The sequence below is a fragment of the Plectropomus leopardus genome, chromosome 14 (assembly GCF_008729295.1).
Source record: "Plectropomus leopardus isolate mb chromosome 14, YSFRI_Pleo_2.0, whole genome shotgun sequence".
NCBI classification, from domain to species: domain Eukaryota; kingdom Metazoa; phylum Chordata; class Actinopteri; order Perciformes; family Serranidae; genus Plectropomus; species Plectropomus leopardus.
The window spans coordinates 22,842,772-22,860,264 of NC_056476.1; the positions used below are offsets into that span (position 1 = coordinate 22,842,772).

The window sequence follows — 17,493 nt, forward strand, 5'->3', positions numbered from 1 at the left end:
TGTCCACCAGAGAGCACTGACAAGTTAACTTTTTCTGCTGTAAATTGCCCCTCTCTGTATATATCCCAGCCACGGTTCTTTAAAAAAAAAAAAAAAGTATTTAATTGGTATTTATGAAAAATGGACTTGTGTTATTACATATTATTACATAGTACCATAAAGTCTTATTGACAGATGTGTATATACAGTAGGGTCTTGACTGCAAAGGAACCAAACATGAAATAAGTGAGTTGAACTCATAGATTGGAGAAAAGAAGTGGACTTAGCTGCCGTAGCATCACCCATTGGTTTGTGGACTCCAGTTCTGAAGCCTTGAATTTGGCATTTTGGCTGTCGCTGTGTTGGTGTTTTTTAGAGCCAGACGTGATCATATTTGGATGAGAGGTTAAAGCTGCCATGGATATATATTGCTATGCTTTTATCCTGATTGACATGGCACAGTGGTGGCAGCTGGTAAATTACAAAGTAGCCACACCCTAAAACGTACCCTGCCTTATCATCTATTTTACTCTAAATGGGACCAGAACTTACAAAATACAATCAAAAGGTATTGAAGAAGACTTGGAACTGCTGACTGAGACCATAAAGTTATTGGCAAAATGTTTACTGAGGTGATAAATAAAGGGAGAAATAGCATCATTGTGAAAGCAAGACTCAGCGCATTGAATGGTTAAGTTTCAATTTCATTATGCCTGCCGCTGTGCTGCTCCGTCTGTGCCCAGAGTACACTCTGTGCGCCTAGAGTGTGGTGCTATCAATAACTGAACAGTAATCATTACAGCGGAGCTCCTAATGAACACTCCAGTTTTGAACTTGATGAACAGATGTTAATATTGTGTCATGCCACCACAAATAAATGAATGTGGAAACCCTGGCTTTAAGGCACTTTAGCATTGGCTTCACTTTTCAAACTCGGAGGCTACGTCCACTTTTTTTTCTACAGTTAATGGTTGTGGTTATATTTATATCCAATCTGGACATTCCTTCTTGCAATCCTCTGAACATTTTTGCTGAGACTAATTTTAAATCTGTTTCTTTTCCCCTCCAGTTAACCTTGCTTGGGAGTGTGTCACCTCGTCGGGGTGGTGGGGTGCGTGTTCTCCTATATCAAAGACTTTACAAAGCTCCGTTTGCAGATCAGCACACTGAACTCCACATCACTTCTCCACAACCCACCCTGTCGTGCTTCAGCCTGTGAGAGTTACAAAGTCTGTTTCTCCCCTTTTGTTGAACTCCTTTCCCAGGCTCTCGAAGCGGTAACGACTACCAAAACTCACCTGAACACCTGTGATCTTTTCACCAAGCTGGATTGCTTGTAAGCACATTAGCTGAAGTCTTGTCTCGGGCCCTTAACTAGAGCAGTTAAGTGTCTCTGGGGGCTGGAGTAGCTCGTTCAGCTCCCACAGAACAGAAGAGAGCTCTTATTAGCGCCCGACCAGGGCCGGCAAGAGGGGGATACACTTACCTCAACACTTCTCACCAGGACACACTGTCTGATTGAAGGACCCAACAGGAAAACTCTAAACTCCTCACCACCTTTTGGGGATTCTTGTGGCCAAATGAAAAGACTTTCTTGCGTTTAATGATTGTGAACAATATGAAGGGTTTAATGGGGAACACTACACTCAGATAGAAGATAGTAAATTCTGTAATTTGTTGGCTGAATACAGCTGAGATTGTTGAACTTGATCCCAGATACAGTATCTGTACTTTTATTCAGACTCTTTAACATACTGATTGTAGCTTCTCGCTTCACACGATTCTGCTTTCAGGTGCGCGTCCACACAGGTCACAGAAACTTGAATAAGGTACTTAAGCAAACCAGCTGTGGGGAAAGAGTGTCATATTGCTCCTGGATTTGAGCAAATAATTCCTCGAGTGGCTCTTATTCAGATTTCTGACTCAGGCACGCTCTAAATCACCAGTCTGTATGACTGCATTAATGGTTTTAACAGAATCCTGCTCTGAATGGCATTAGATGAAGACCCTGACATGAGATCCTCACAGTCCTATAATCTTTCAAACCTGCACTGTCAGTTATGAGGGTTAATGTTTACTGAACTCAAGGGGTGCACCGTTAATGCTTTCCTGATCCGAGCTCGGCTCCTTTTGTTGTTTGAATGTACATCTGGGCTTTACCAGAGATGACACGCAGGCATTGTATTACTTCTATCCAAATATACTTGACTAAAGCCCCATTTCATCACCAACTGCTCTGAGTGAACTTGCATGTGTTTGCCTTTTCAGGCCACACACTTAAGTGCTGTCACCCGCAGGCCTCTGATAGAAATGTAGTTTTTTAGTCATTCCTAGCAATCAAAATGACCAATATGAAGCAGAAAAAAATGAAGGTATGCAATCATGTCCCATGAGTCAACATACTGAGCAGCACTATTCCATTGAAAGTTTTTCTAAGTGTTTTGTCCTGATATTTTTGTATTAAAAGTAACCAAACTCTGAGTTTGGGCACATTGTTGTGTATGTGGCTTACATAGCAGGTGGAGAGTAACTATGTGTGTGTGTGCGTGTGTGTGCGTGTGTACCGAGTGCTCTCCTTTAACCAAGAAGCATGTTTTATACATATAAATATACACAGTATATATTTTACATGCCATACAGTGCACATTATATTATTTATACAGCCTTGTCCACTTTGTATTTAAGGGCTCTACATCCAGATTGCATGTTTGCTACCAAACAGCTCTATAATAATAACAACTTCAACAATAAAGACATGGATGTGCCTTTTGGTTTTGAATTATTTTTCTGTCTTAAAAAGGCAAATACAAGAAGTTTTCTGGGTGAGTTTTTAGTGCATTTGACTGAAATTATGACAATGTAAGAAGCTGGAATGTTTACTTTATTAAAATAGTTCGGAAACTCTTTTCAAAATACAGTATTTCATATCCTGAGTAGGAAGATTTAAGTTTTACATGGCTTATGCTGTCATATCTAATAATACTACATTTTATCACATGCATTATGAAAAAGCACTGTTCTCTGCTCTCACAACACGTAACAGATTTTCAGTAACTGGAATGTAATAAAAAGCTGTGTGGGTTCAATACTGAGGTAAAAACAATTTTAAAAAAGCACATTTTACGGGTCAGTACTACGAAAGCCGCTTACATAACCGTTGTTACTCGTCAGTTTTGTTTTGGGTCCTGGCTGTGTCCAGAGTAACTCAGTAATCCCTGCTGAAACAAAGCTGGAAGACATGGCAGTGAATTGCAGGTTTAAAGCTTATTCCTGCTTCTTGGCACTGCTGCTGCGTCTCTGGTAGTAGAGCACAGTGAGCAGCACCCACATGTTGAGGGAAGTCATGACGATGAACCGCACCAGAACTGAGACAAAGAGGGACATTTTATTTAACACACTTATGCTTCAAAACTTACTAAGACTTCAGACACACTAACAAGAAGAAACTGTTTTTGACATCACAAACTAATGAGCAGAAGACATAGGTGCTAAAGACATGGTGTGCTAAGAGTTGACAATGGCCCCAAAGACAAAATGACAAAAACTGACAAAATGGCCACATACGGATTAAAACTGAGTAAAGCAGTTACAAAGAGACAAAATTACAAAAAAGAGAAAAAAAAAAAAATAGGACCAAATGACGAGACACAAAACGACTACAAAGAGGCACACAAAGAAACGCAAAATGGCCACAATGACAACAGGGACATAAAACAGCTACAAAGGACACAGAATAGCTACAAAGAAACACAAAGCAAACACAAAGAGACATAGAAGCTCCAGAGAGACAAAAACGTCCAAAATGGCTACAAAACAGGTAGAAAGAGACACAAAAAACCCACAAACAAAAAACGGCTACAGAAAGACACAAAATGGACACAAAAAGCTACAGAGACAAAAAAGACCACGGTTGGCTGCACAACGCATATAAAGAGACACAATAAATGACAACAAAGAGACAAACAAAACAAAAAATAGCTTAAAAGAGACACAAAATGGGCACAAAACAGCTACAGAGAGACAAAAAAATGACCACAAATGACTGCAAAACACCCACAGAGACACAAACACTGCCTCAAAAAGGCAATGGTCACAAAGGACACAAAATGCTTCAAATAAATCTTTTTAAATAGTTTTTTCAGATGTTTATTGAGATCGTAAAATTCCTATGTGGGATACCACACATCCCACAGTCATTTCTAATTCAGTTTAACTTACCCTGCATGTCTCCAGTTGTCACTGCGGTGGTGTAAATTCGCGCTGAAACAAAGAGGAAGCCGAGTTAATGACATCCTCATTATCAAAGGGAGCATCTAATATTTAATTAATGAAGCGTGGAATTTTCTAATTTATTAAATAAGGAGCAGAGTAAATAGTATTATACATATTCATGAACAGAAACATTACAGTAACAGCTCTTTGGGGAGAAGTAGAAGTCAGAAATTGGTTAGGCGTGTCTAAATGTATTAGGAATGCCAAACTTTGAGGATAAGACACCCGGGAAGATGATGTTCATTTAAAAAGTGGAGATCGCCTTTTTTGATACGTATTTATTGTATCCCAGACTAAACTGGGTGTTTATAGGACTTTGTTTACCTGAATTAATTGATTCTAATGAGACATTTCCCAAAGGTTTGCGATCCATACATGACTTTGTTATTATCAATATAGAATTTCATGACAGTGTTCACCGGCTTTTCAAACCTGCCGATAATTAAATGCCATAGCCTTTACAATCAAAATTGTTTTTTTTTTTTTTTGTCATTATAATAAATTGACCCTTCCTAAGTCGTGCCTCCCTTGATTACTGTTGCTTGGTCAGAGAAGCTTAACAAACAGAAACATGGTGATGTTGGTTCCCTTTAGCCAGGTGCTGCAGTATTTACTCGATAGTTTTGGGGTGTCAGCCAATATGGTTTCAAGAAGCCAACAGCAATTACTACAGTATGCAACGGAGAGATATATTCCTAAAGTTAACCGTGGTGAACAACACAAAACAACGGCATTTGAGGCTTCTGATAAACAAAAGAGGAGATGTAGAGATCAAGGATGACAAGACTATCAGTCAATACTGCTTTTGCACTGCCGGGTATGTGTCCTCTTTTGTCCTTCTGGGGTTCAGAAAAGTACTGTACTGTACTGTATTTGTTCCTGAATACCGACAAACCATGGTGACCTTAGCTGAGTCTCTCTTTACTGCAGAAAGTTATGTTAGTTACTTTGAGGCACTTTGGAGCCTTCTGTCCCTACTCTTATATTTATTTCATCTGTATTTGTGGCATTTTCCAAAAGCTTACAGTTACAGACTAAACTGAGCAATGCCACCAGAGATCATAGCAAAGTTAAAGCGAGATTTGCCGTAGGGGACAACAAAGACATTTAAAAAACGGCCAAATGGAATGAATCAATGGCCTCATAGATGACCGCCACCTACAATGCTGCCGCGGTTAAAAGGAACATTATTAAGACCTCATCCATCGCTAAGTTTTTTCTTGTCTTTAGCTTTTGAGTCTGCCCTTTAGTCCTGTCTGTTGGCTGTATGTATGCCAACATAAAGGACACATGGAAGTGAGAGGGCTCACAAGATTTGAAAGGAACAAATCTATTTTCGTCAAGAAAGTATGAACGCGCCCTTATAGAGGTAATAGATGGGCGCAGGGATGCTTTTTTGTAGACTGACATGGAAGTTAACATCGCCTTGGTTCTCTCTTCAAAAATCCAATGGGATTTTCCCTTTGAAAAGCTCAAGTTAGGCTACAGCTATGAGCATATGACTAACGTTGCCACCAAGAGGCTGTAAAGCCCAGTTTGGCGTGTTGATGGTCTTTAGTCTCATTTAGCCATTTACTGGCAACCGCTTCACATAAAAGCGTAAAAAATACATGTAGCGTATTTACTGCGATATTTTAAATTGAAGAACAAACCTGAAAGCCTCTTAAGCTTGCGTTAACCACAGACCTTATATCAGGCATTTCACCAAATACCCATAAAAAAAACAAAACATTGACTTTGAGATGAGGGAACCGCGAGTGCTAAAATGCTAACTCATTTACAGGCTCTGGGACTCATTCCTGGAGCACTCTGTTAAGTAGCTTTTCAACATCTTTTAAGTCATTGGTTCTACAGCCCAAAACTACTATTTTGTTTCACTCTCAGGGCTCCTATTAGCAATTTTTCCTTTGCTGTTTTCAATGTTAAATCTCACAGGTATTGCTACCTGTCCACTTACAAACAGCAAGACATACTGGCACATTTAGTAGCTGGAGAGGCAGATATTTTCCTAGGAGCTGGTGGACAGCAAAACAGCTAAAATGTCTGTCAATTTGGACATTAGTTTTAAAAAACAAAAAAAAACGTTATTCCTGCTCTAAAGTTTTCATGTTGAGAAACCAGGAAAGGTGAAAGTCCAGCACCAGTGTGCTTTCATGCCCACACTGTAATACTCACCTATACATGTGTAGGTAGCCATAGCCCAGGAGAGCCCGCTAACCTGGTCAGCGTCCTTTGACCTCCACAGGCATTGCAGTTGGGCAAATTTACTCGCTGCACTGATGAATGTGCACAAGCTCTGAGAAGAGAGTGGAGGTCAGACTGAATATAAATGCGTTCTCCATTGTTTCTGCTAGTTTATATAACCTCATGACCCGTGTAACTCTACAACTCAGCTTGAAAGTTTCAAACATTTTCGTTAGCCTGCACAAACTTTTAGGTGGAAAGCAGTTGCAGGTTCACTGCTCTCACCTATTTATATGCAAATACACATTCAGACACATTCATCTCATTAACCAACAAGACCATTTGGCATTTATAAAGTCTGGGTTTCTTCTTGAGATGCACCAGGTGCAATGAGGTCTGGATAACTCTCTGTTCAGATCTCCACCTCATTACTCCTGACTGATGACTTGCCATCTCTTTGCTTTTTTTGTGACATATTGTGACTTATGATTGATGTTGAAGTTGTCTATTACCATAGCCAAATCGATGATCCACTTCTCCACAGTGAGGAGCCTCCAACCACCGACAAACCTGAACACATTAGGTTAAGGCAGTAACACGAGACGTACTGTAAAATGTATCAACAAAGACCGATGGGTCATTGATCGTCTTGACTGCTGAACGAACACTTTCACATCCTGTGCTGTTTGAAAGTGATGAAAGGATACAGCACAGTGTAGATGAGGCTCTGCCGCAGGCATCCATTGTAGTGAAAGATCAGGAGCAGAAGAAAGGCATCTGAGGACAGAGGGCAAATTATAACACACGTGATCAATGGACTGCACTTTTCACAGAACAAGGGGCACTGATATTAGTTCTTACTGTCTCATTAACTCACCCAGGATCTAAAATCTCTGGTCACAAACTTGTTTCTAAAGATGCAAAAAATATCAGAGTCCTGCATTGTTAAGATGTCAGTAACGGGGCTCTTGGGGTGAATACGGGCAGCTGTAGAAGCTTGAGTACAGTAGTAATGGTTACAAATAGAGATCAATAAAGGTCGTATTCGATTGAATGCCCCTCTCAATGAGACCCATGTCAAGTCATTTGTTAGGACACTAAACCTGATTACTGTGACACTAGAACATTTTCATATGACATCAGCTGCTGCCCACGTCAACCCTGAGGGTGATCTATTGATTTTCTGTCAGACCCTTGTGTGTGATATTAAACAACAGCGACATAATCATCAAATTGATGGTCTGCTTTGCTATGATAAGATTAGTTACCACATTTGAGGTCTGTCTCCTTTTAATTATTTCACCATACAGGGACTAATCTAGATCCAACAAGAGACATATGATAGATAATTTTAAAATGTAATATTTGGGATATATGTAATATTATATATTAGGCCTGTATCAAATGTCTTTTTTCATTTTTTCATCATATTTTATATTACCCTGTTGTTGTTTTTTGAAATACAAAATTCTAGAATTGATTAATTGGATTAAATGAACTAGTCTATTTTATGAGATCTACTTCCTGTAACAAAGAAATGTAATGTATGATGCCCTGTTTGTCCGCGAAAAGTGGGAATGCAAAAAGTTTTTGACTGTATCAGAAATGTGTTTGAAAGGCTAAACACCAACAAATATGGATCGAAGTAGACTATTAATAATACATATTTTGCAAATTTTCAAATCAATTGTTTTTTGGAATTCTGCAAATAATAACATATATTGTTGTTCTATTGTTTTTTTTTATTTGGTATGGCCCTATAATATATATTTATCACACAGATTTATGATATTTGCCTACAAAGTTATAACCACACCAAAATTTAAACACGACACATTTTAAAAGGATATCATGTAACTTCAGACAACTCACCTTGTGCAATGAGGATAGGATATTCCAGGTATGTTGGAGGAGGGTAGTCATAGTACATCTGATATGTTACAAAAACAATGTACCTGTAAAGTAGATTGTGTCTGGTTATTACTGTGTCATATCATAATCACTACTAACTAAGCTGAAACATAGAAGCAATGTTCAAGAGCAAACAAGGCAGAGACTGGGTGAGTGGCAAATAAAAAAACAAATCACTCAAAGCCTGATGTGAAGGGATTTAAGAAACTCAGCCTTTAATTAAATGTAGTCGACAGCAGAAGATCCAGCTTACCACACTAAAATGTAGCTGGATGCATCTTAGGGGTGTAAGAGATGTCAATAGACTTGAGTATCACAGTATTATAATTTGTGATACTATATTGATTCTCCTAAACACTATCAATTATTAATGTTAAATTTTTTCACCTTAAGAATCCTGCAATCACTTTTATTTATTTTTTATTACTGATATAAGCAAATGTGAATTGCTCTGATGGTCAGATTGTACAAAAAGTAGTGCTGTGCTGTTCTACTATCATGTGGTTGTATATTCTTGATACTATGATAGTATTCCTATTTTTTAAAGCCACAATATATTGCCTTGCTTACAGTATTACAATATACTGAATTGCGACCCATAATGATATGTCTCCTGTATTGTATTGTATCGTATCGTATCGTATCGTATCGTATCGTATCGTATCGTATCGTATCGTCACGTCACATTCTTGCATAAACACAGCCCTAATTAATTTGTTGTCAGGCTGCTGGTTTGTGGATGTTTCTCTCTGTAGGTACAGTGATGGCTGAGAAATTGATGTGAGGTGAAGTTGCCATAACGATAAACAATCAACGAAATTCAAGTTAAAGCTGCACAAGGCTTTTTCACACAGAAAAAAAAGAGCTCTCACTGACAGCAGTGGTTGAGAGAGATTTGAATTTTGCACTTACATTCAGTTCCAGTGAGTAATTCTATTAATGTCTATCTGAACAAGACTATGGCACATCATCAGAAGCACAACTTACAGTGGCTTGTAATTTACATAAAGAGCAAATTCATTTTACACTCTGATAGGTTGTGTGGTTGTGTTTGTTCTGACTGGAAAGTGAGTTTAAAAAGACAAAGCCACTCAAGTGCCTGCAGACACAGTATAAGTTAAGTCTACCATGGAGCAAAAAGATATTAATTGCACTTTGAGATGTGGTCATGTGTTGTGTGAATGTTGATTTTTCCCACCAGTGACAATGGCAACAGTAAAGTTTGATTACCATAAGGGATGCCAATGTAATATTTTACTAAATGGCTTTTACTTTTAGATAAACATTATACCTAATGCAGCTTTAAGGCTTGGCTATTTCACTGTAGCATGCACAATGACAGCAGGCTATCGCTCACCAGCACAGTAGAGACATTTAGGAGAGTGCAGCTACTGCCAGGCACCGGGGAGAGACAAGACACTGAGAAATTATACAGCCATTGAGACAGAAACTTAATACAATCCTAGTAGAACTTTTATAAAACCCACAAAAATAAAAGTTTGGCCAAGTCTCATTACCCCAACAGGCAATTCTAACTGCAGGTTTGAAGACAGATTTATAGCTTTTTTTTTTTGTGTCAATACTTCCTGTTCCAGACTCAAGAACCGACCCACTGCACTGATTTAGCCTCAGGCTTCACACTGCTTCACACAGATGTTAGAATACACAGGCCTAACTGCGGCTACATTTCCTCGCCCTCATTAATTCAACCAAAATCCTCAGCTCTCTAAACAACACGCAGCTGGTGAGTGTAAAGCCCTTGCAGGAGGATTAATTTTTTCGAAAGCTTTTCAGTTGCGGACCTCAAAACTCAGTTAGGGATCCTCCAGGAGACAATCTCTACTGTACATGTCCTATTTCACACCTTGTGTAAGAAAAAAAAGGCTTTACATCCTCGTCCTAATCACTATGTATGAGGATGAGAATTTCCTTCATTTCCCCTGCAGACAGTGGCACACTAATACAGGTTTTATAACGTTTTATTTTGTATATGTTATTAATTGGTAGTAATTAACATTATATATTAGGGATTCAGCAGCAGCAGTTTTAAATAATGTTTACCTCTCTAAAACCTAAGCAAATTGGTTTGATTCTGTTAAAAAAAAAAAACATGAGGAGAAGGAGGTGGCCACTTTAACAAGACACGGCCCAAAAATTAGTGAAAAAATAGAAAAAAGTTAAAAGAAAGTCACCTGAAAATAAGCACACACAAAAAAGAAGGAAAGAAAGGAAGTAACTTTTAAAACAAATTGCTAAAATAAAAATTAATAATGTTATATATTTTACTATAACCTAATGTTAAATATATAATTACAATAAATGTAGTTTTCTTGCCATTTCTATTTGATAATTTTCCACTGATTCTACTGAAATTTTTGTAACTAATTTTAAAGTCATTTTAAGGTAATTTTCTTATCCCTTTTTTTTTTATTATTTTATTTTTCAATTCGCGGGACATTTAAGGCTAAGCTGCTGATTGCCCTTTTCCCATGTTTTCAAAAGAAGTTCAAGCAAAATTTGCTCATGTTTCAGAGATTTAAATGCTTATAAAAGGCGTCTGAAAGAAGAACGAGAAAACTGATGTTGATCCAGAGTTTAAAGGGTTAAAGAAAAATAAATTACAAACATTTCAAAAGGAGTTCGGAGGTGGGATTCGCTCTACATGAGGTATAACCAGTACGGAACAGGAAGTCATTTCATCAGAATTACATCAGAGTTAAATGAAAGTAAGTATTGCACAGAAAACTTTAGCATATTGTTTACAATTTCACTCCTTTCCCCAAAAGTTGCATTGTTCATCATCATCATTAACAGCATTCACACTCACATACCCGATCAACTCGAGGAGCAGACTGTTGAGGCTGACTCCACTCGTGGATTTCGCTCTCATCAGTACAAAAATCTGCGGGAATTTCAGCACCATACACACAAACAGTGTGCTGAAATTGGCAGCATGCAACAACATATCGTCCGCCATTGTCTGGGGATGGAATAACAAAATGTGAGTTTTGGATTATCAGATCTCACAGGATTTTGCTAAAAGTGGCACCCAGATGCTGCTGCTGCGCCGAAACCAGTGTCAAGGTAGATCAATTAAGAAAACCTTTAAGTTTTGAACTTTCAAAATAAAAGAAAGTATAGGTTATTTTGAAATCGCGCCGATTTTAAAGTGGTAAAAATCCAAAAGCAAAACATAAAATACGATTGTGGTTTTATTGAAAGTCTGAAAATAGCTACTTTGTCTATACTCTTCAAACAGAAAAATAAATAAACTTTTATTTTGAAGATAAAGTTGTTTTATTTCTTTTACAATTCTGCTAACTTGACAGTTTCCCGTCTGCCGGCATCTTTTTTCACTTCCGCATACATCCTCTGAAATCTGATTGGCCTGTCGTGCTCACAAGTTAAAAAAAATGAACCAAAGCATTTGAAGTCTTCATTTCGGAACTTGCAGTGATTCCCCTCTTCCTTTTTTCTCGTTTAAATCAGTATGCATTTCAACAGTCTGGAAATTACATAAAAGTCCCGAGTCTACTCTGCATGCACATGATGGAAAGCATCCACGCACCATGACTCAAAACAAACTGTCCATCTTTACATGTAATAACTTCCAACACCATCAGTGTCGTTTTGTGGAGGGTTTATGAGGCCTACAATTTTATGAAAGTGAAAGTTCTCATCTACTTAGTTTTAGTGGGGGAGACAATACACATCGAAACAAATTCATTTATTTGTTCAGACGCCTCAATTAAAACATGTGCGCCACAAATTGATTTTATATATTGAGGTGGACCGTATATATATATATATATATATATATATATATATATATATATATATACTATGCTTAATTCCTTGCGACACAATCTAGTAATGCAGAGCTACTATTGACATAAATGGAGCAGCAGACACCAGGCATACTGAAAGTCTAACTTTATTTTATTGTGTTCGGTATAAAAGATTGCTTTCAGATGCCTTGTTGCAGATGCTCCTCTCAGCCATTGATCTGACCGGATTGGCAGATCATTTATCACAACCAGTTCTACCTGCGCTGTGTTCATGGCACCGCAAAAAAACGTCACATTTAGAGAGAGGACACAGAATGATAAAAACAGCACCATGACAAAATCAGTTCAGACTTTAAAATCTTTATTGTAATGAAACTGACTTTGACTCAGATCATACAAGTTTTTCAAATTAATTGGGGGCCAACATTTTTATTCAAATTAAGGCAAAGAGGCAGTGATTTATAATGACATAACAATATACACAATGGCCTTTTAAAGCTGCTACAGTAGGCTACAACAACCTGAGTCATGCTGCTGCTCAAATAAAGTGCCGATGCATGTACATCATTATGAAAATCACGAACAATTGATGTAATTCCATGCCTCTGTCATGGAACAATGGCTTAGAGGTCCTGGTAAACATATAACAATATGTAGCAGCTATTTTAAGCATTTAATATAAAAAAATAACCAATTTAAGACCAAAATAAGATATATTCCTATAGCATAAGCAGAAAAGGAGCTATTTTTAAACCCTACTTACTTTTTTTTTGCATGTCCCTGCAGCGCTATTTGAGTGCACAGAGAAAAGTAGTGATGTTACAACCTTTCACTCATCCAAATTTGATCAGGTATCTTGTTAGATTATCAAGTATCCGATTAAACACCTGATGGAGCTCAGATGACTTGAATCTGATCTGCAGGTGTCCCTGTCCATCTCACCTGTCTGTATCAGTGAACAAATGCCTTTGTACTCTGTGCATGTACATTTTTTGTTGCAAAAAAATATCCAACCTGTGGATAAATGAAGACATTTCTGCACATTAAGTACAATATGAAATTGATTGTATATCTAGCAAATTAGCGCATGCAGGAGAGCAAACATCATTTTCTTATTAGTCCTGACTCCCTCCCTGATATGGCTTAATGTTTGTATTGTCATTAAATGACCAAAATAACAAAAGGAAACATGAAATCTAAACTCAGTTAGGCTGAGCTATGGTGAGTGCCACACCATGCCAAACTAGAAAAAAATAGGAAAATCTAAGCTCCACATAAGGACAGCAGTCCCCGCTTTTTAGCGTCCAGGTTAAAAAAGACCTAATGTGCAGAGGTCCAGATGATGAGGTTAATCTGTCTTCAGAGCGGTCTAGCAGGGCAGCATCTCTGGATCCTGCTTGCGCTTGTGATTGCCTGCAGACCAGAGTAGCAGCCTGTCCAGTCTGACCAGATCGCTCCCCAGCGGAGTGGACAGCCTGCTGCCAAACATCTGATTGGTGGTGTTGGGGACGCGATCGGAGAAGAGTGACACGTAGCTGGGTAAAGTCTCCTCTGGCTTCAGCTGCCCCTATATACGCACACAGGTAGACTTTTGGACTTTTCATTCAGAAAACAAAAGGGGACATACCAATTTTGCTATTTGGAATGGAAAAACATGCTCAAAAGCTCAATATCTCAAAACTGTTCAGAATGTAAACAGAACCTTATAATTCTAAAATGGAAAATTTGGGCCTTCTCTGCACAGGTTTAAGGTGAAAATGTCCCTAAGTTTGTCAGAATAAAAGTCCTCTGCCATTTTCAGACCACCTTAGAATCTTAAGCTTACTGAATTTGAGAAGACAAGTTGAGGTAATTTTGAAATGTTTCAATCTGTCTTTTTTAAATTTAGTCAAATTTAAGGCAGCCTGGACATTAACTTTTCTTTTTCTCTAAAACAAACAGTTTATTTGTACATGGTGTTGTAAATATTGAGGGGGGCTCGCCCAATGCATCCTCTCTTTAAATTTACATCTATGCAACAATGCAGAATGTTGTTCCCATGCACATTTTAGTGTAATTAAGTGCCATGCTATTTGTGAAAATTCATGAAAAATTCTTATACCATATTTGTATATATTCAGAGGTTATTTGATTGTTTTCTGCACAATTTTCTCCATTGTCTGCATCAGGTTGAGATGAAAATTCCCCTAATTTTGTCAGAATAAAACTCCTCTCCTACTCTCAGGCTGCCTTAAAATTACTGTTGACTTAATTTGAAAAGACAAGTTGAAGTAATTTTGATATGATCCAACTTGTCTTCTCAAATTCAGACAACTTAAAAATTTAAGGCAGACTGGACACTAACTTTTTTTTATTTAAAACAAGAAGTTTATCTTTGCAGTGTGTCCTAAATATTGAGGAGGACTTTCTCCCTGCCCCCACCCTGAAATCTATGCATATGCAACAATGGGCAATATTACTCATGGTTTCCATGCACATCATAATATTACTGAGTGCAAGGATGTTTACCAAAAAAAAAACCCTTGAGAAATATAAGACCATATTTGAATATAATCAGAAGTTTTGTGCCAGGAAATATTTCTTGATGAGAGGAGGAGGAATCTCAACATTTGAGAAAGCCAGTTTATATACACATTTAGTCTTACCAGCTGATCATAGTTCCTGAGAAAGTTCCAGTTCTTCTCCCTGTGGACCACAAAGGAGATTGGTGACCTTTGAATTAATATGAACTGCCACAGGTGGTTTGTAATCAATATTGTGGAAAAGTCCTGACATCCCAAACTTGATTTTCACATGTTTTGAGGCAGATGCCAGAACAGTTTGATTACCAGAGTCCCCCTCACCATTCCCGCACTCCTCTCCTCTCACTCCACACCATCTCTTTCCACACCCGGTCCTGTTTGACGGGGTCGCTTCTGTCTGGATTCTGTTTCGCGGACACCGCGTCTCCTTTCGCGGAGCGCGTCCTGTCCGCTGCTGGCTGCCGGGTCGTTGTCGGCCTGGTCTCGTTGGCTGGTTCCGGTAACCGGTAGCCTGCTGAGGACACGCGTCTGACATTGTTCAAGTCCATTTTGAAAGGCAGATCAAAATCGTGGCTTGTGCGCAGGTGAGCAGAGTGAGTGTAGAGAAATCACTGCCAGTGCTGAAGCCGGTTTGTTTGCGTTTCCATGGAAACAGTGATCCGAGCACAAATAACAATACTTTCACAATAAAATGCACCTGAGCCATAATTAACACACTTGATGGCTACATCACCACCCACGATCATGATCAAATAAGACTTTATACTGGAGAAATTCACGTGTTACAACAGCTCAAGAGTCAGAGGCAAGGGGAAAATGTGAAATAGCTGACTGAGTGATATAATGACAAAATAAATAAGATAATATAAAAATAATATAATATGAAAATCTATATACACTTTGTACACCTATCACTTTTGGCATAATGCTACAGATGCAATAGAAAACGCCTACTTAATAATATTGCACTGTAAGTCCTAAAATGTTAAACAATAGGAAACTGAATAGAAATGTTACACAGTAACAGCATAAAGAATATGTATAATTATATATAGACTATGACATTATGAAGTACATTATGAAGGCTGATATCCTTATACATTTCCTTATATTTATACTGTGGAACATTCCTGGGCAATTTCCTACTTTGCCTTCTTACCACTAAATGTTGCCAATAAAGATTCATTCACATACATGCATATTTTTAACCCACATTTACAGCAAGTGAGAAATTGATTTAGTCATACCATGCACCATTAATTTAGGCTGTGTTCAGTGAGATAAAGTCAACATAAATTTAATTAAGACCATATAAAAAGATACACTTCAGCTTAGCAACACAGCGAATCATAATGGAAGGCTTTGTTAGACTAAATGCATTTATAAGCAGCCTATGACTTGTGATATTATTCGTGTCAGTGTTTGTGACATTGTGCATGCTACCAACTTTTTTTCTTTTCAAAGCTGTAGATTCTTTATTTCATAACTCTATGAGCTATTTTCACCACCTAACTAAAAACATTGAGGCCTAAGGGCTTTTTTCCTCCCTCCATCACTCATACACACACACACACACACACACACACACACACACACACACACACACACACACACACACACACACACACACACACACACACACACACTTACAGAAGATAACCACAAGGTGATGGGTGTTGGTGAAAGGATGAATGACTCTGAGCTGACCCAAACTTGAACCAGTGGGACTTATGTGAACCAGTAAAGGGCAAGGTCTTTGACGGAGGTAGCTGGATATGCTGAGGGCTCTTCAGGTTGATGAAACCACACTGAGTGTCCACTGTCCAGCCTCCTACACAACTGACTCTGCATGACATCTGCTGAATGGGAAGATTGATTATGTCCCAGTATGTGTATGTAGCTCCCAGACTTTTGCAGAAATAATAAAAGACGCATTGAACTAAAAAAAGTATTTCCATGTACAGTCCACCTCTGTTCCACAGTGCTACTTGCAAATATGGTGTAGTATTTTCTATTTCAGAGTAGTTTCCATTGGTTATTTGGGTGCTCTAGAAGAGATCAATGTATCATCAAAGTGAGTTTCCCAGTCATATTCAGTGAAATAGTTCATATAAAAATTAAAACAATTAAGTATAGATATAGGCTAAATGTGCAGATATTCTCTCCTTGAAAAGACAACCCAAGACAGCTGACCGGGGCCTATTGGTTGTCTCCCACACCAGGCTCAAAACTAAAGGTGATAGAGCCTTTGAGTCTGTTGCACAGAGATGGTGGAACGCTCTTCCACAGGACTTGAGAGCTGTGCCCACTGTGGACATTTCTAAAAAGCAGTTAAAAATGCTTCTGTTCAGACAGGCGTTTGCCGAACATTTTTGACTATATGTCTATCTTTATTTTTATGACTGTAATTGATTGCATTCCTGTTTTCTGTGTTTAAATTGTTATCTTATTGATTGCATACTATATTCTATTGTATTTTGTATTTCCTTTATCCTTTGTAAAGCACTTTGTGAGTCCTCTCTATGAGAGGTGCCTACTTACTTACTTACACATAGACCTACCGATATTTCAGTATTTGGATTTAGCCTATTTTTGCATCCTCAAAATTTTTTACCCTCCCCCCCTCCCCCAAATCTGAATTATTTTCATCAGTACTATACCATGCCGTTGAATCCAATCTCTATTGCATGAAGTTTGCGCCTTTTTTAATCGGACATTTATTTTGAAGACCGGAAACGTACAATAAACGCCTTTACTCTGAAACCCGAATGCCAAAACCGGATGTACCCTAGCCATGGACAACATAGTGGGAATTGACGGAAATTAAATCCGCTAAC

The 17,493-nt window shown here is 38.2% G+C and overlaps 3 protein-coding genes across 4 annotated transcripts in view; 1 reads left to right on the forward strand and 2 right to left on the reverse strand.

Annotated features, from left to right (window-relative positions):
* The window catches only part of rock2a (rho-associated, coiled-coil containing protein kinase 2a), a 47,406-nt gene extending 44,372 nt beyond the window's left edge, over positions 1–3,034 (forward strand). For both annotated transcript variants that reach the window (XM_042501397.1, XM_042501398.1), the window contains one exon: positions 1,049–3,034. Coding sequence is in view for 1 of the 2 variants with exons in the window: in XM_042501398.1 (XP_042357332.1) it covers positions 1,049–1,052 (4 nt within the window). In the remaining variant the exon portion in view is untranslated. The remainder of the gene's footprint in view (positions 1–1,048) is intronic.
* Positions 2,844–11,415, reverse strand: slc66a3 (solute carrier family 66 member 3). Its single transcript, XM_042501399.1, has 7 exons — positions 11,178–11,415; positions 8,308–8,390; positions 7,143–7,212; positions 6,948–7,005; positions 6,427–6,547; positions 4,198–4,239; positions 2,844–3,344 (listed from the first exon to the last, which is right to left on the reverse strand). Exons 1-7 carry the CDS (start codon positions 11,321–11,323, stop codon positions 3,244–3,246), a joined length of 621 nt encoding a protein of 206 aa, XP_042357333.1. The 5' UTR covers positions 11,324–11,415; the 3' UTR covers positions 2,844–3,243.
* Positions 11,416–13,503: 2,088 nt separating this feature from the next.
* Positions 13,504–15,204, reverse strand: c14h2orf50 (chromosome 14 C2orf50 homolog). The gene is made up of 3 exons (XM_042500211.1): positions 14,978–15,204; positions 14,780–14,819; positions 13,504–13,701 (listed from the first exon to the last, which is right to left on the reverse strand). Exons 1-3 carry the CDS (start codon positions 15,202–15,204, stop codon positions 13,504–13,506), a joined length of 465 nt encoding a protein of 154 aa, XP_042356145.1.
* Between the last annotated feature and the right edge of the window lie 2,289 nt (positions 15,205–17,493).

Coding starts and splice junctions, on each gene's coding strand:
- slc66a3 (XM_042501399.1), bottom strand. CDS start 11,323: ATGGCGGACGATATGTTGTTGCATGCTGCCAATTTCAGCACACTGTTT. Junction 7,213..8,307: donor TCCTATCCTCATTGCACAAG/GTGAGTTGTCTG, acceptor CTCTGTCCTCAG/ATGCCTTTCTTCTGCTCCTG. Junction 4,240..6,426: donor GGCTACCTACACATGTATAG/GTGAGTATTACA, acceptor TCTTTGTTTCAG/CGCGAATTTACACCACCGCA.
- c14h2orf50 (XM_042500211.1), bottom strand. CDS start 15,204: ATGGACTTGAACAATGTCAGACGCGTGTCCTCAGCAGGCTACCGGTTA. Junction 14,820..14,977: donor AGGAGAGGAGTGCGGGAATG/GTGAGGGGGACT, acceptor TGTGGTCCACAG/GGAGAAGAACTGGAACTTTC. Junction 13,702..14,779: donor TCAGGAACTATGATCAGCTG/GTAAGACTAAAT, acceptor GTGCGTATATAG/GGGCAGCTGAAGCCAGAGGA.